This window comes from Pyxicephalus adspersus, chromosome 7 (assembly GCF_032062135.1).
Source record: "Pyxicephalus adspersus chromosome 7, UCB_Pads_2.0, whole genome shotgun sequence".
In the NCBI taxonomy this organism is placed as follows: domain Eukaryota; kingdom Metazoa; phylum Chordata; class Amphibia; order Anura; family Pyxicephalidae; genus Pyxicephalus; species Pyxicephalus adspersus.
The window spans coordinates 33497516-33516793 of record NC_092864.1 but is presented as its reverse complement, the minus strand read 5'-3'; the positions used below and the strand labels follow the sequence as shown (position 1 = coordinate 33516793).

The 19278-nt window shown below is 41.1% G+C and overlaps 1 protein-coding gene across 1 annotated transcript in view; it reads right to left on the bottom strand.

Moving 5' to 3' along the window:
- Nucleotides 1-438: 438 nt before the first annotated feature.
- CHPF (chondroitin polymerizing factor) overlaps nucleotides 439-19278 on the bottom strand; it is a 28871-nt gene continuing 10031 nt past the window's right edge. The window contains exons 2-4 of the mRNA XM_072418077.1: nucleotides 9128-9692; nucleotides 6156-6338; nucleotides 439-3486 (exon numbers count right to left, since the gene is read on the bottom strand). Coding sequence (XP_072274178.1) covers nucleotides 2227-3486; nucleotides 6156-6338; nucleotides 9128-9692 — 2008 coding nt within the window. The 3' untranslated portion in view covers nucleotides 439-2226. The remainder of the gene's footprint in view (nucleotides 3487-6155; nucleotides 6339-9127; nucleotides 9693-19278) is intronic.

Genomic DNA, 19278 nt, shown 5'->3' with positions numbered 1-19278 from the left:
ACTTACTGCTGCCAGCTGTCAAATGTGCAGACACAGCAGTGAAGTGCAAGTGTTTCAAGCAGGAAACAGCGCGGGATCGCACAATTCAGAACCAAGATTGACCCTGCCCCAACTGACACTGCGCATGCGTGACGGCATCTTTTTCCACTCAATGTATGAAAATGCCCCTTTCTGCGCATGCCTGATCAAGGAGCAGCCAGAAGCCTCCTGGGATCCACAACATATGTATTCCGGGAGGCTCTGCAGATTCATCATTTTGAATATTTGCTGTACAAGCTCTGAATTCTTCAGGCCCTCTGCAGTGGGGTATGTACCACCGGCTCCCTGGTGGCACCCAGGACTGCTTTTGTATATATTTGTATCATATTGAAAAGGAAATCATCTCCAGCCTCCAAGAGTTCAATATTGTTTGCAGGTAAAACAAAAACAAATCAGAAGATATTTCTTGCATTTTTATTAAAGTAGTATATTTAAATCAAATGACAAAACCCCAAAATATTAAATAGATTTATATTATAAAAACGATTGCTTCCAAGAGGCGCCTGCGGTGTTTCAAATTTGTAGTAGAAAAAAAAAAAAAAAAAAAAAATCTTCGGGATAATCATTTCCTTGTGATTTTGGAAACCAGTAAGCAGGCAGACAGGCACCTCCTTCGTCCCCAGTGTAAGATCAATACAGCCAGTCTCAGATGGGCCCCAGTGCACTGCGCAGGGAAACTGCAATGAGGCCCTACTGCTGCAGCACACAAATAAAATGTTAAAGAATTTATTCAAGTGTGGGAAAAGGCAAAACAAATACATGTGTGACACGCAGCTCAAAACACAAAAAAAAAAAAAAACAGGGATAGTGAAAGGCAGAAAAGGGACCAAGTGTCATAAGCAGCACTATAGCGTCAGGCTTGATTTTTTTACCATGCCCGAAAAATGCTCTGGGACTGGGTGAAGAACAGACAAAATCTTATTGGCTGTCAATAAATTGGAATCCACAGTTGCCAATCAAATCCATTTTTTAATGTTCAAATATCAGTAAAGTGAACTCGACCTGCTTTTATCCTCATCAAATAACGTCTGTGCCATGTACCATGTATGTTTTCACTGCAGTTAAAAGTATTTAAAGTAACGCCAGCTAAAAACTTTCAGTAGATCTGGGAAGAATCTACCTATTTTTTGCTACCAAGGGAGATATGTCCTATTTTTTCCTCCATCTAGAGTAGGGATAGGAGAGGACCTTCATCCCTTTTTTTACTCCTGTGTGCCAATCAAAGATTTCACAGCTCTTGTTCCAGTGACAAAGGAAACACAGACTGTAATAAAAAGTAAATTATGATTCCTACCCTCCCTGCACGATCTAAACAAATGCAGGGTTGGCTGGAGTTGAGCTTTAAATGTTTTAGATAGATTAAACCTTGCAGATCAAACTATGCTCCAGATTGCCTTTTTAAGAGGTGAATCGGGATGGAAAGATAAGAATATAACAGGATACTGAACCGTCAGCTTATCAGGTCAAAAAGGGCAGTTCTATTTTTTTTAAAAATATTCTGCCAAGAGAAAAAATAAGAAACCTGCTGATTTACAATCTGGCTTGGGTATGACATCGGTGGGTGTAAAGGAATCCTCATCAATAAAAAGGATTACATTTAAAGGGAATTTTAAAAGCCTTGGGAGTACCAGGGTCACAAGCCCTTGTCTCCCCCATACATAAAGGAACCAGGAGGACATTCCGAAAACAGGGATGGTGCAAAGTACTGGGGTAGCAAAAGTTTAAAATTTCTGGTCATCTATAGAAAATAAAATCTATCCCATAAAACCAATGACCACAGACTTAAATTAAAAAGTTCATTTAAAAAAACAAAAACAAAAGTTGACTGGTTTGTTCAACCGTTCTTTGGATGAGGAACGGTGAAGAAGCCTGAAGAACACAGACCTCTTCCAAGGAGGAGTATTGTCAATGGTTTATTGCAGTGAGGTGCTCAACAAGCACAAGCCAACACTGTTAGCAGTCCATGTTGAAGGGGAGGTCCCCTCACGTCCAACGGTAACAGTTTTCAAGTTTATAGATCCTGTTTTAGGATAAAGCACAAACTTGGTGCTGTAATGGGGCTGTGGGTGCAAGAGAAGTTCAGTTCAGTTGCAGGCACCCACATCAGTGTCCCAGTATGTATAAAGCAGTCCGAGGTCATTAAAAAGGCCCCACAACCACAATGAGCCGGCTGTTTCAAGGCTCTGGTCAGGTGCTGTTCCCTTGTTCCTGCTCTAACAGAAGCACAGCCAACTGGGAACGAGAGCCCAGTCCTTCTAAATTGCTCTGAACACACCGATGGTAAATTTCCTCACTAAGGCGTGGGTTACAGGAACGTGTGCGGTATGGTTGAAGCAGGGCTGGCTCCACTGCCCGGAAGACGTGGAGCCCTGAGTACCGAATGAACATCTCGTAGATATCGAGCATCTCAACAATCTCCTCATTTTCCTGAGCATCGGCTGCCATTTTGGTGCGCGCCGCCATGTAGTCAGCATTGTAGAAGCAAGCCTCATCGAAGACATCTTTGTCAAAGCGACCGGCGTCACGCACCAGTTCCAGAGTGCCAGAAGGGGACTGCTGACCGTGTTCAGACACCTCAGGGTTGTAACCTTGGAAGTGGATCGGGAAGAAGACTTGCCAGTTGTTAATGGTGTTCATGCGGCAACGGTTGAGAAACTCTGTGCTGACATGGCTCCCAACACCAGCCAGGAAGAACAGAGTATCAACAGGGTGCTTTTTGGAGATGATGTCCATAAGTCTGATTTGGGAGGGAGCGTCCGTCTTCACACTGATCCATGGGATTTTTACGTCACGGTATTTGCGCTCGTACTCTGCAATCTGGCTCTTGACTTGGCTGAAGATGTCATTCTGACTGACCTGCTGGGCTTGGAAAGGGTCATAGATAAACAACAGGGTCAGCAGGGAATTTTCATTGCCTTGGATATCTGTGAAGGCCTTAAGGAAGGCTCCAGCATGCTCTCGATCTTGAGCAGTCAGGGGTAAGATGATGTTGATGCGGCTGGCTTCGGTTACATATGGCATGGGAATGATTTCCACCTCGCTAAGTGGTCGTACCAGGTGGACTCTCTTTGTGATAGATCGGCTGTGGCCCTTTTGTGTCACCAGCTCCAGCTGTAGGTCTAGCGTATATTCCATGCCACGTGTAGGATCGAAACGACGGTAGCCATTAAGGAGCTGCTGCTTGCGCACATGCAGCACTGGCTGATATTTGCGGTTAAGCTCATCAACAGCTGTGCTGATGACATCTGTGACATCGGCAAGGTCGGCTCCGATCAGCTCGCACTTGGGAGAGTTGTCGTTACAAGCAAAAGTCTGGTCCTCTGTGAAGTAATCCCAGCGCAGGACTTCAAATCGTGTACGCGGCTGGAATGGGGGGTTGATTCCCAAAGGCCAGGTGGCAGATTGCTCTCCTTCCACTGATAGACTGCTTGTGTTCTGTATCTCCCTCTGCAAAAGAAAAACAAATGCATGATTTAATAATCTACTACAACAGATAATGATACATTAAAATAGAAGTAAAGCTGGGCAATGCACGTAAGTGGGTGGTTGGGGGATAAATCTAGGTGTCATGTCTATACAGGATTTGAAGATTCCTTCCATAGTGTGCAGTAACCTCAGACTGACACAGGGTGGCAATACAGGGCTGCTAATGAACAGATAATGGATTACAGCAATACATATACATACCGGTAGGAGGGGGATTTCTCCATGCTACTTGTCACACAAATTATTATTCACACCACAAATTTATAACCATAGGAAGGCACAATGAGAAAAACACTTGCTAAAAGTGATAACATTTTCTGTGAAATCCCATCTATTCTAGCCAGCTTTTCTGTGCCGATTCCTGCCAACATCATTTATTTTCCTGAGCAAAATGAACATTCTGCTGGAATGCCTCAGTACACAGAGATAAAAACACAGGAGTTATTAAAAAAACGTGAGGACATAAAATTCACGGCAGATGCTTCAGAAGGCAGGCAAAAAGAAAAAAAATAACTGGCCACTGGAGGGCAGCATTAAAAACCTTTGCTGAACAGAGCAGCTACTGTTTCTGGGCTTGTTACAGGAAAATGCCTAGAAATGACTTTACAGGAGAAAAAGCTGACCACATACAACTGCCAGATTGTTACCTTACATAGAAGTTAGGTCAAGGGAAATGATTTTTCAGATGAAGGCGGAGGATGGAAAGCCAACTACCCCACCCAGATTTTACATCTCTCGAGGAGTCTCATTCTAACCACTATGAGCTCTGTGCAAACTGAATTGAAAATGGGGAAGAAAGTCCTTGCATAAAATCCAAGGGGCTCTCCGGAACAGCAAGACTAATAGGAGTGCATTGGGATAACAGAGCACCTCCAAATGCTAGATGCTTAATTGAGCAAGTATTGGCCATAGGTATAAACTAAAGGAAAAAAAAATCTAAATGGCAATACAAATATGGACGAAATGCCACCCTCCGCAAAAACATGGACCCCTGAATAAAATCAAGACTGGCCTACATTTACTTTGTCATTGAATTATTTCCTCCCCTTGAAATATGTGTACAGTGTTAGGCTACATACACACGTCAGATAATTCTCATCCGAATATAGCTTCAGGGCTGGTATCGGATGAAAATCTGATGTGTGTACAGCGATCATCCTACATAGTTTATGGATCCGTCCTGGAGGATCGACGAAGAACTGTAATACAAGTGAAGGGAAAGAGCACAACGGCGTGCCCTTCCATCGATCTCCCCCCTCCCCATACAGCAGAACGGTGCTGTATGCAGAACGGTGCGTTCATGCATCTTTCAGTTTTTCGTCAATCCAACGACAAAAGTCTAAGGTGTGTACGTAGCCTTAGGGTCACTTCCAGATACCAGTCTTCAGTATTGAAGACACTACCTATGTTATTATATTTCCTAAGCAGAAAAAGTACTGCCATCTTTGTCTCCTTTTATTGGAGTTTTAAAGACTGGAAGAAGGAAAAAGGCTCAGGAACTCCTTAGTATCTAGCAGTCCAGCAGTGTGGTGCTTTATGGAGGCAGACTCGCTTTTGTGTCACCCTTTGCTTTAATTATCTTTACCTGTTAGTCACTTTACAAACACACATATTTGTAAGAACTGCAAAGCTAACAAAGAGGCCAGGTTCTACATGTCTGGGTGTTTTGATTGAATATGGCATGCAGTCATACTGGTTCTCCATTCTATAGCAAATGAACATTGCTAGAAGTCAGGTGACCTGTGTGGCCCAGGGTCATATATAGTTCAGCCTTTTACCATTATCGAATTTTTTTCCCAGAAAATACAAACCTCCCACCTATGCATGCGACAGATTGCTGGCAGCAATTTAGGCGTTTGCTAGGATATAAAAACTGCACATTATAAAGGCATATGGAAGACTGATTAAAAGAGCTCAGAGTTTTGTTTTTATGCATACTGGCAGCTTGGAATTAGAGTCTTTATTTTATGAGTAAACTAAATCTACTATTTTAGTAAGGGGCCGGGTTAAGACTTTGGAGTCAATATCTGCATTTACATGACTGCTATCATTTCCCAGCCACCAGCTGAAACTAATAAAACTAAAGGACTGTCATGGCATCCAGGTAACACAAATTTTTCCTTTAAGGGGTCATGAATGCAACATGCCAACAGTTTTCTGGTGCCAAGGAACCACAAGGATGCAGTGAATATTATTAATATTATTTCACAGTGCTTTACAAAGTTCATAGTCATATCACTAACTGTGTCCCTCAAAGAAGCTCACAATCTCAATGTCCCTACCATAGTCATATGTCTTTACCACAGTCTAAGGTCAATTTTGGGTGGAAGCCAAATAACCTAACTGCAAATTTTTGGAATGTAGGAGGAACCTGGAGTACCTGGAGGAAACCCCATGCAAACTCCATGCAAATAGTATCCTGGCAGAGATTTCAAACTGGGACTTAGCTCTGCAACCTCTGAGCCACCGTGCTGCTAAAAATTCACATCCTTAAGGCCACAGTACAGAAAAATGGGAGGTTCTACTCAGAGAAAAAAAGCTACTAGTTTTCCTGCTCAACTAAGGTAAACTACAACATTTTTAGCAGGAATATTCTTTTATGTGCTCCGGTAAGCTCTGCCATGACTTACCTGCAGCTGCTCGATCTCGTGGTAAGTCTTCTCCAGCTCCAGCTGAGCAAAGTGTTTGTGGAGGCGATACATCTGTACAGGGTCCAGTACGGGGTGGGCTGTAAATGCATTCTTGAAGCGGGGGTCATTCTCTCTTTCAGGGTCAGAATTCTTTCCCAGTTCAAAGTATCGGTATCGCACCCCCTGCAAAAAAAATTTAAAAAAGTGATCTTGAGATCCTCAATATACAAATTTTACAATGAAAATAAAGCCAAGCAGTGTAAAACTTCATTAAACAAAAGAAATAGCACCACCTAGAAAAAGACTGCATATGGATAGTCAAACTCAACCTCCAATATGGTTATTGATCCAACCGGAGTCTGCCAGTCCTCACATCCTGTTTCCACAACTTTCCAATAAGAACCCAGTATAGATCACTGCAAAAGTAAGCATTATTTAACATTCTTTTTATTAAGGAAGAAAACAAAGACGGTATCCAGATTTTCCTGCTATCTTTTTGCCTACTAAGGAGATTCACTATTTGTCCTAGTGACTACTGAAGTTTTGTACAGATATCAGATGGAAACTATCCTTTATGATAGTTTCCAGTGACAGATGAACGAACAAACGATGTACAGAGCCATTTTGTTCAACGGAGAGGGGAGGGGAGAGAAGAGGATGAGCAAGTGGCTCTGTATTCTCCTCTAAAGACGGTGCACAGCAGATGATCTCAATAGGTTGTTCATCAATTTGCCAAATCATTCAAAATGAGCATGGCCATCTGTCTCCGTAATAATTTGATGTGTGCAGTGTTCTCCCCAGCCCCATTAACTGGGCACACCACTAGAAACCTTTTAGTAACAACCTGCCTGTTTTTGGGTGGTTACTGAAGAGCTGGGTAACAATACAGGGGCTGCCACCCGCCTACAATTTCTTCCCACCCAGCTTAAAAAAAATTCTGGGCTCAACACTGGTGTGTATATAGCCTAACAATGGGGCTAAAACGTGAGTGAAAATGCTGACTTGTCACCAGAACATGAAAATCTTAATATAAATAAATGTTATATTAAAATAAATGAAATCTTCTAATGGGGACAACTAATCCAAATTGTCAGAATTTTTAACCTTTTCTTATAACATAACTAAAACAACAATGACAATTTTTTTTTAATGATACCGTTACTTTTTATACTGAAGTTCAGCAAAGTGGGATACAGGGAAATATAAAAAGTACATTACTGATCATCTCTGTATACAGCATGTGTATTGAGAGCCGACAAGTAGCGCCAGGAGAAATGCAAACCCTTAATGTAACAGCAGCTCGTTCCGCCAAAAGATTCAGCAGCAGAACATTCCTATATGCAGGGAGACAATGAGCCCCATTCAGAGGGCCGAACATACACACAGCCATTGAAGATCTATATATGGCAAATCGTTCATTGCAGAGAGGCCTGGTTAGAGAACTCTGCAATCATTGGTACATGCAGCCCCCCCGGGTGAACATATAAGAAATGTGCAATAAGCTGTGCACTGATAGCATCCAAAATGAAGGGCCACCGTAAGGAAGCAGCAAGATTTCTTCTAACAGCCATAGCAGGCCATCCAAATGTGTGGCCATGTCTCTGATCTTTCTGGTTCGTCTTATATATATTCCGGTTACCCAAGCACACATAAAAGTGCATGAAGGAGAGAAAAGTGAGAAGACGGCAAGAGGCTTAAGCAATGGCTCACTGCAGAACAGCAACTGGATTTTTGAAAACATACCCAATCATTAATTATTATGGCCATATGTTAACCTGTAACGTAAGCACATGAAAATGACTGATTGAAGGCTGAAGCAATAATGGAGCTGTAGCAACCAGGTCACTGTTTCAGCTATAGGAAGGGGCAAAAAAAACCTGACTACAACAGACATCAGTTTCTTCTGGGCTCCAAATCAGCCCATCTGTTTTCAGCCCTGGCCATCTCAGACTATGCTGTTCCTTCAGACCCAGCACCATAACTGCAGCCAGTCACTGGAATATACAAAGCTGGCCTTATATAGTAGAGGCTGCGGGGCCGCAGGACCTGGGAATGGCACGCCTCTTCTGCATACACACAGGAGCACACGTACCTATATTTTACACATACTGTACTGCTGGATTGAGGAATATGCCAAAATCCCATCCAAAAAACGCCATGATCATATTAACCTATTAATTGTACAGCAAATGTTACCTTTCCTAGGCAACAGTTTTGCGGTTATTCCAGAAAAACATAAAAAAGTGTTTAAAGCTAGGAGTTTAATCTGCTTATACCTTCCCTTGTTTCTTCTTACATCTACATACTAATGAAATAGGGTGCTGTAGCTAGCTTCGATAAACAGAAGCAGGATAATGCCTACATGTGATGCTGAGCTTTCATGATTGATAGAACTGAAATCCACTGAATGTAAGGGGTGATCCAGGGACAGCCAGGCTTAGGAAGAGCGAGCTAGAAGATACTGGACGTCCTCCAGCCAGGAAATGAGGAGGCCTTTATCCGGCTTGGAATGTTAATGTACATTATAAGAAGCTAGTGCAGAAATATGGCTGTTAACTTGGGACATATTACAATCAGCCTTTTAAATTTACCAGTAGAGGTGCAGTGTAAAGATCAAGAGACTATCATGTAGGTTTCCCGATTTCCTAAAAGGTATTTTCTGTATTTACTGAAAACGTTTTTAGGCAGAGGGGGGGGGGCGATCATGTAGGCGCCACATGTAAAGACTGGTGAGCTGCAAAGTGTTATATGTGTTCAAGATATGCTTCAAAATACCTAGACCCCCATGTGCTGTATGAATGTCATTCTTGAAGGAGAAGCGGTATATAAATCAATAAAAAAAGACGATTGTACAGCCTATATGGAACAGATATAGCATATAAAATTTGAAAATTGATATCTGTCCATTTATTGGATCTTTTAAGGAGTAAAGTACATTCTCATACAAAGAATAATTGTGCAGGGTGTCTTACCTCATGTTCCTCAACACAGTTGACGTGGGTGTAGTCGATGATGCATCGTCCCAGCCACTCATCAGGCCTGGCACTCAGGATATCGTTGCGGCAGTTCTCCAGGTGAGGCTGCAGCTTTTTCAGCAGACTTCGGGACAGCAAGTAACCAAATCCGCCGTAGCAGTATCGTCCCTCTGTATCACCTCCGATAAACTCCTCTGGTCCACCCAGGTACAGATCAGCATCTATGCTGAGATGAGCTGCCAAACGGGAAATCCTGTGTGCCTCTGTGTACGTGTCATCCTGCACTAAGTAAAACCAATCAAATTCCTGAATATAGTAATCCAGAAGATGCTTCACCGTTTGGTACATGTTCCAGATAGGCCGGTCATCCCCGTGAGTCACCACCGTCATTCCATGGGGCAGCTTTCGGCCTCGCATACCTGTGAAGTACACAAGTTTCTCCAGCCTGTGGCCAAGTGTCCGATTTACAGCAACGGCCAAGGTGTTTAAGGTGGTCTTGGAGGTGAGGACCCCAACAAACAGCCGTTCCCGAATTCCAAGTTCTGTGCTTATATACCGAGATCTGCAAAGAGAGTAGCGAAGGCAAAAATGATAAGAGCATGGTAATTCAAGGTAAATTATTATTCTGTTACGGTTATTATAATGCCACATCCATCTCAATGGTATGCTGAAGGATGAAATTGCAATAGGACTGGTTTTGTAAGTGTATTTAATTGAATTGTTCTCTTATATGGAGTATATTTATGATGCAGATTGACTTGGATTCTATTGGTAAAACATTTAAATGGCTGTTTTCCTAAGGAAGCGGATTATGTCCGTAAAACGCGTAAAAAAAAAACAAAAACACAATCTATTTATGGCAATTTATTATATTGATAGTTTTCATGAAAAAAAAATATAGCATCAGACTTTTAAGGTTCACTACAATAAACAAAGAACAGAGCTGTGGGAGGGACTCAGCAAGTCCAACCACTATAAGCCATCTGCAGAACTACAAGGGTGGATACAAGACCAGTCACTCTGCACAAGGAATGGGAGCAGCAGATACTGGTCTGTACGTAATATAGGAAGTTACTGCAGAAAGGTTGTTGGAGGCACCTGTGTGACTCAAAGCCACATGCTTTGTTGTCTTGTCTGAAGACTGGGGGGGGGATTTGATGCTTTAGCTACAAATGCAATTATGTACACCAACAGCCAAGGACTGCAAATTTACGATCATGGCTTCCCCAGCACTAGAGGAAACAGACCCTGGGCAATCAGCTTATTCCAGGGGATACTCCAAGCATTACAGGCCAGATTAAGCAGCTTCCTTAGGTCCAGCTGTTACACAAAGACTCTAATAATGTAAAGTGCTTTAACAAAAAAGGGAAAATTAGTTTTTTTTGTTATTGTTTTTTTTAAAGAGCGTGCATGGTGGCATACTCAAAGTATAACCTTTTAAATTGTAAGCTCTTCGGGGCAGGGTCCTCTCCTCTTCCTGTGTCACTGTCTGAGTCTGTCATTTGCAATCCCTATTTAATGTACAGTGCTGCTTAATATGTTGGGGCAATATACCTACTCTTTATTAATACCACCGGAGAACGCATTTTTTGTTGAGTTAAATCTTACACTTGCTTTTTTACAAATTTTTGATCTTACACTTGGTTTTTACTAATTTTTGGGTGGTGAATGCAGAAATTACCCCATTGTTTTGCCATTACATCCAGTTTTTACGATACAAGGTACCCTCCATTTTTGTCAAAAACCATATACATTTTACATACAATGAAAAAATAATGAAATAACTTGAATGTACTATATAAGTTTTTTTGTTCATACAATAGATTTATTGTATGACTTTTTATTTTACAGTAAAACATTTGAAAATTATTTAGGTAAGCGGTTAAGGTAAATATTTACGCTTATAGCTTTTCCTGGAGTGTTTAGTGTTAGGACAATCCTGCCAGATGCTCCAACAATAGTCAGCCATCATATGTACATCCCATATACCCCGATACTGTCCTTCCATGACCTTCATATCTTGGTGGAATTGCTCACCTTGCTCATCGCTGACTGCACCAAGGTTTTCCGGGAAGTTAGAAAGATGGCTATGCAGAAAATGTACCTTGATGCTCATTATGCAACCAAGCATTTTGTAGCTCTCCAAGAGTCGCTGGACAATTTCTGTGTAATTATTTGCTCGTGTGATTACAAGAAAGTCCTTGACAATGGCTTTGAATAATAACTAAGCATTCTTTTCGACTTCTGACATTGTCCTGATGAAATCATCTTTGATGAGCTGCCAAACCTGTGGACCGGTACCGGCCTTTATTTTTTCAAATGACAGGCTAGGAAATGCCAAAGTTAGGAACTTGAAACAGTCTCCTTCAGTTGGCAAAGCTTTAACGAAGGGCTTTATCAGACCCAGTTTCATGTGCACAGGCGGGAATATAATATTCTTTCTATTAAAAAGTGGCTCATGTACAATGTTTGGATCAGCTGGTTTTAGGGCAGATCTTGGAAGCCAATTCCTTTCCACCCAATGCCTCTCACAAGCTTTGCTATCCCACATGCACAGATAACAGGGATACGAGGTGTATCCGCATTGCTGACCAAGAAGGAAGCATACCATTTTAAGGTCAGCACAGATGACCCAATTGTGTTGGTGATATTGCAACAAATCAATGACTTTCTTTATGTCTGCATATTCTTCACAAAGAGAAACTGGTCAATTGGGACTGACCCAAATATATTGCCATTGTGAAGGAGGACACACTTTAAGCTCCGCTTTGAGCGATCGATAAATAGTCGCCATTCAGTTGAGTTATATAAAATCACATGCCAAATCACTCAACTCATGCTGATCAAATCTCTTACAAACAGAGTCCTCTTCAATTTCAAACTCTTCATCATTGTTGTCACCTAGTTCATTACCATATTCATGTTCTTCAAGAGAGGGTAGCATACTTTTTTTTTAGTGTAAATAAGCTTAAAAATTGAAGTCAACAAAAAATGTGTTCAAAATTGTTCCACAGTGAATAAAATCCCAAATTTATTGTGGCGGTATGGTTTTATCATGCCTCTACGTATACAGATTTCATACCTGGAGATCCTGACAGCAACAGGTAATTCGCGTTGAAGGATGACCATGTTATGCCAACTGCAATCAACAGCAGCATTGTTACCTTGCTGCACCTGGAAGCTCAGATGGCCCCTGTGCTCCTCATCAGGTTTGCACATAGCTTTTGTGGACCTAATGGGCAGCCCCACAGCCAACTGAAATCATTTTTATTCTGACAATACTGCTGCAAATTGCAAAGCCAGCATTTAAGCCACAATTTTTAAAAGCTAAAAAGGGCTGGGGAGAACACTGAAGGCAATGGTTAAGTTTTGTTAGACTTCAGCAGAGTTTAATGTTATTGCCAGGATCTTCAGGTAAAAAAAAACTTTGAAGGAGATTTATAAAATATCTGCCTAGGAAAAATTATACAGGGAGAATTGATATTCTCTATATGTCAAGCATCAAGGAACATATCTCTCCTTATCAAAGGTATAGGACGAGGGTTTTAATAATTGTCTATTCTAAAACAAAAACTCCCCTCCTATTATAGACCCATTAACTGCTGCTGGTATTACCCCCTTGACTTTAGAACAGGTAACCCATTACACTAGGAGCCCTTAAAAGCAAATCAGAATAAGGACGAAGCTCTAACAATAAGAGTTTGTTTTTGCTTTTATCATTTCCCAAGGCCGACTCAGACATCTGTGTTCTATCTTGGCTTTGCTGTAAATAGTGTCTTTCACTTGGAAAAGAAGCCAAGCTGCAGAACTCACTCCAGGGAGGGGAAAGGACACGCGTCCATAAGGCAAAGCCGATTCCCCTCCCCCTGCAGAACAATCACCTGCTTGTAGAGGACCATGGGTAATCTTTACCCCTATCCCTATAAATATAGATGTATAGAGTGCGGACCGCCTCCTAAATGTATAGGTGTTAGATAACATTTTATACATTGGGGATGTCCAAGATCTGCATCCTAAAACCTGCGTGCTGTAAGGAACACGCAAGGTATAACCCGAGGTTTGGCAAAGATTTCCAGGCAAATATATGAAAACTCTTTGCGCAGTCTTTGCAGTTTTTCAACATACACAAATCACTTTTCAACTGGACCAGTTAGCAGAACTAGCTTGCACCACTCATATAGCCCCAATCTGTCAGAGGGTGCCATCTTTTTCTTCCTTATGATCTTCAGCCATCTTTATTGGCCATGTCGGGATGATAAAACGTGCAAGCGAAGATGGGATTATCGGGTTTCCCTGGCAACCACCGATGAGCTGCTCATGTACTGCTCAGGAAAAATAACAGCTGGGCAGCTATAAGGCAGGTAAGAACAGTTACTTTACAAGGCAAGCCAGGATTGACAGGTTTCTCTGGCAATCACTGCCAGGCTGCACATGTGAGCTGAGCATGTGCAGCTCAGCAAAATCTGAGCGATCGGAAGCAATCAGACAGATAAGAATGGTTACTGCAGAAGGGACGTCCCCTGTGTGTTTTTCGAAGTGGGACATTAGTTCCACTTTAAGTTAGTTCTACTGCAGACAAAGAAGCATTTCTGCACTCTGTTCATTCAAACTTTGCAGCCAGTCAAACACTGAGAGACTGCAGCAGAGGCCAATCTGTGTCAGGAGCTTTTACAGGCACCAGGATTTACATGGCATCTCACTCCATGATAGAGATGCTAAACTTGGATGGTGCCTGAACAAAAATAGCGCTGGTCCTTCTGGAGTGATAAGCAGATGAAGGAATTGTTCAGGAGTATGGTGATCTCTGGAAATACCTACTTGAAGTGTGACACTTACACATTACATTAAACTAACAAAACCTAACCCCAAAAAAAGATTTATCTGATGTTGGGTCCTCTGGCTGCCATTACTCATCCGTCTACCTCCAGGCATGGTAACTTGTCATTTACAATGCCACAGTGAAAGCTATTTATAGATGAAGCAAAATCCTTAAGGGCTGCGTGTACAAAAAAAAAGGTCACGTCTGACAAAATGATCGTCATTGTTATGATATAGGTCTGATATAGATCACAACAAATGCGTCATTTGCACGGCTTACAAAACAAACATCTGAGGGCCTTGCGGGGCTTTGATATTTTTTTAGTATAAAATAAGCTACAGTCTTCCAGCAATGTTTTAAACATATATGTAGTCCGCTTAACACAAAGTTTGCTGATTTTAATGCACAATTTGCTTTAAATGTGATACATTAGAATGTCCTGTGCCAACACTGCAATGTATTGTACTAATGAAAGGTTTGCTTCCCCCTTAACCCTCTCATTACCTATTTAAATAAAAGTAAAACAATAAGTTTATTGTACAGTTATTCTTTTGGCTTTATTTAGATTAGACATTATTACGGTTTCCTGGGCACTCAAAAGTTGGCAAGAAATTGCTGATATTTAGAGTGCCCAGGAAGTAACCATGAAAGATTAGAACTGTTAATCTTCTATTGTTGTTTGTGTACCCTTTAGATTCACTGTCAATAATATAGTCCAAATGAACATTGTTACCATAATAGAAGGCATAAAAAATGCCAAAATTGTGAGTTATTACCAAAACAGGAATTGAGAAGAAATATTCAGATGGGGATATTTTTTCTGGTTATACTTATCTAGGAGATTTCTCTACAAAAAACAAAGTTTTATTTTTTGCTTATTCCCATGTCTACAGGAAAGGAAGTAAATTAAAATCTCCCCAATGCCAGTTCATTCAAAATGACAAAAGCCTTGGCATTAAATATAAAGTGCAGAAATCCCCCACAAATTATTATTACACAAATACAATATAGTATTTATATAGCGCTGACATATTACGCAGCACTGCACAAGGTCAAGGGTGAAGCCAACTAACCTAACCTATGTTTTTGGAATGTGGGTGGAAACACACGCAAACTCCATGCATTGGCCAAGATTTGAACCTGGGACCTAGCGTTGCAAAGGCCAGAGTGGTAACCACTGAGCCACTGTGCTTTGTTTTTAAGCTGAATGGGAGGAAGCTGCAGGCAAGTAATTGTGCCTGCATTGTTACCCAACTTCTCTGTAACTACCCAAAAACAGCTGTGTAGGTACTGAAAAGTGACAGGTGGTGCAACCAGATACAAGGGGCTGGGGAGAACATTGACGTGCATATAATGGCAATTGTTTTGTTGGTTATATTAGGGAAGGAATATAAAGTAAAGGTTCTGCTGTCTGTCTAATGTTGGGTAAAGTTTCTTTCACTACCCATTGCCTTGACATAATACACGCACAGATGTCAAGATGGTAAGAAAACCCCGATTCATTCTATTGCCCGAGGTCCAGTTCTGATGCTTATGGACCGATGTAGGTGCTTTCCACTGTGAAGAGAAATCAGCATGGGTACTAAGGACTGGTCTGCAGCTTTAAAGCCCCATATGCAGAAAACTGCACCAAAATTATTCAGGTTTCATGTCTTTCCTCCTGATAAAGCTTTATTATCATTAAACCCAAGTTCTACACAGATCACCCAAACCCAATCTGGAGACTTTGCATTGTCAAAACAAGCCAGACAGCAGTTTTTCAGGTTTAGGGCTTTGATTATTTAAGACCTTTCAGGATAAACAGATGGAAGTTTATAACAAAGTAAATATAAAGCTTGGTTAGTCCCCATGGATAATATTATTAAACAGGATTTATATAGCGCCAACATATTACGCAATGCTGTACATTAAATAGGGGTTGCAAATGACAGACGAATACAGACAGTGACACAGGAGGAGAGGGAAATACAAGGTTAAATGCTTATTTTATGTAAAGATAATGTTGGATAACACGATGATCATTGAATAAGATGCTGCTGCAAATGAAAGATATTTTTATTAAGTGTGGGAAGTTCGGGTGAAGTGATGTCCAGAGACTTTATAATGAGATAAATGTCAGAGAGATGTACGGCATGAAGTGCTGCCTTAAATAAAGATGGTATAATAAAGAATTTTAGCATCATCTCCAGAATCATTAATCAACAACAACCATTTTATAGTTTGTATTCCACATATCTTCATCTTCTTGAAGATCTACTATTCCTAAGGAGAATCTGTCATTTCCCCAAAATCATTTAAACTAAAAGTGTCGTAATAAAGCCGGTACCACTAAAAATAGTCACTGCTCCCCACTGCCAAGCTGATGCTGACTGTATTGCTCCCCTGGTTAGTGATGATTACTATTAATATACAGGATTTAAATAGCACCAACATATTACATAGCGCTGTACAAAAAATAACAGTTGTAAAAGAGACAGATACAAACAATGACACAGGAGGAGGAGAGGACCCTGCCCAGAAGAACTTACAATCTAGGAGCCAACAGTTTACTTACTGTGGAACCCAATGGTACCTCCAGAGGTTCCCTGGGCAGTTTGTGATTCAGGTCAGTATAACTGACACCAATGATATATTTGGGTGACATTTTTCCTACTGACCACTGCTAATGAATTGTAATTGTAGATATAGTAATTACAGCAAGGGTTCCTTAATACCTGGAGGATATTTAAAAGTTTCCCTTCAAGTACTCCGGTTTCTTTCCACATTCCAAAAACATGCAGTTAAGTTAATTGGCTTCCCCCCAAACATGACCTTGGACTATGGTATGGACATTAGATTTGGAGCTCCTTTGAGGGACAGCTAGTGACATGACTAGGGACTTTGTACAATGCTGCGTAATATATATATATATATATATACATACACACATATACATACACACATATACATACACACATATACATACACACACACACACACACACACACATATATATATATATATATACATACACACACTTCCAAGCAAATAAGTGTAAGCATTTGCAATGATTTACTATGTATCAGCCGGTCTGTTTTACAAGCTGAACAAGATTGTACGCTAGCTGCCGCTTACCTGGAATGCTCAAGGCAGAATTTAATAATACGCTATTAACGTAAAGATCAAAAGACAGAAATTTCATCTGGGGCTTGTCTGCCTTCAGTCTGTAGAGAAGATGATCATTAGGGAGAGGACAGGGAAAATCTTGAAGAACAGTTTTTGTGATTTATATTTGCCAATGGAACAGAATCTGAGGTTGCATTTATAGGGGTTTGAGATTAAAGGGGCCCCACAAAGTATCTATATTGACTTTAGTTAATATAATTTGTATTGATTAAAGGATAAAAACTTCTAATGTACTTATTCTTTTGTGCAGCTTCTGTACTTCCAACTGTGCAACTCACTTAGGACTTGCAATGTATATCAGCTACCTACACTCAATCAATAAATGAACTCCCAAGGTAGGTAGGTGTAGGTGTGTGTGTGTGCGTGCGTGTCAACTGCAAGTCCATTCAGTTTTAGTTTCTTAATCCTTTGCAAATTCCCACAAACACCTGTTGATCTGATATGGTGGCAACAATACACCACTTTTCCAGTGCCTGCTTGCAATACAGTGGGATACAGGGTGAAAAAAAATGTTCCAGGGTGTCACTATTTTCTGGATTGACAGCTTTGGCTCGATGGGTAAAACCTTCCCACCATGAGCAGCAGGGTATGGGGGAGGGAACACAGGAGAAGGAGATCATAGGTTCATTGTAATACATGCTCATTGTTAATACACAAAGCATTTCAGGTGAATCTATTGAAACCAGATGTCCTTATAGGAAATGATCATATATCCATGGGAAGAAAAGATTTCCTGAGAATGACTGAGAATAACTGCTTCCAGTGCCGCCATTGCCGTTCCCCCACATCCCAGGTTTCACTATAACCCTATGAGTGGTGCCTCTAATAGTGAGGCTTGGTTTGCTTTCAAGAATCAGCAAGCCATTTATAAGAAAAAGGACACTGCCACTTGGAGCAAAGAAAAGAAGAGTTGAAGTGGCAACTGAAAAAAAACACAATTTTAATATGCAATGTGTGTATAATATATACACACTGTGATAAACCATTGCATATGGATACACAAAACATAGAAATACTGAAGGATCTCTTAATCTGCATTCCGGTATTTGTGGTCAGTATTAGTCAGTATGTGCTGCTTTAACCAGCCATCCTCCAATACATTCAGCACTTCTTGGCTGTCTGAACAAGCAAGCTAGCAGGATTTGTACCCTTTAGCTACAGGGTGCTGTAATACCACAGATGGGGCCATTGCCAGGTTAATCCTGTAGGTGAAAGAAAGAAAAAATGCGCCACAGGTAATGGCGGGCACTCTTGTCAAACAGAAAAGGTCCCTAAAAATAGCTGCCAGGCAGCCGTGCCCTCACGTACTCTGCAAAATGCTGGTTATACAAACTGAATTGTGACGAGGGCTGAGAGGTGCTTATTAACTGACCGGCTAAGTGGCGGCCTCTCTCCAGCAGGCGGGAAGAACGAGCGGCTCCCCTTGTTACAAGGATAAGCTCTTCACTTCATTCTGCAAAATTCCTCCTCCGGAGAGGGGCAATGGTATAACATAATTATTACTAAACCCTCTTCTCTTAAACACCGGCTTCTTCAAAGTGACCCGAAAACCGGACACGTTCTACGAAAGAGAAAGCCAAGATGAGCTATTTATATTGTTTGCCAAATAAAGAAAGAACAAAAATAAAACATATCCTAAATAGAGACTGGACAACTTCTAAAAAATGTAATTTTAAGGAGTGAGTCAACCCAACTTCCAGTTTGAGGTGGGTGACATCAAGCCGGACTGTAGCCTGGTGTCTAGAATTTCCAAGGTGTGTCATGGCTGCACAAATCTACCCATTCCCCACTGTCATTACAAGGAGCTGACATTCCTAAATTGATTTAATACTGTAGAGAATGCATTACAAGAATACATAAGTCTTCTTCTGACTCCTAAACACTCACTACTTCCAACCACTCCATATCTCCCCTCCTATTGTGTGACTCCCCCCCCACCTACATTCTAGATAGTAAGCTCTTCTGGTCAGGGTCCTCTCCTTCTGTGTCACTGTCTGTATCTGTCTGTCATTTGCAACCTCTATTTAATGTACTAATGTTGGTGCTATAAAAATCCAGTTTAATATTAATAATGCATCCCATCTTTTCATAGTCTTGTATTACCACATATTCCAATTAGTAACCATAATTTCTCTCAGTGACATAGGCTGGTTTAAGCCCTTAC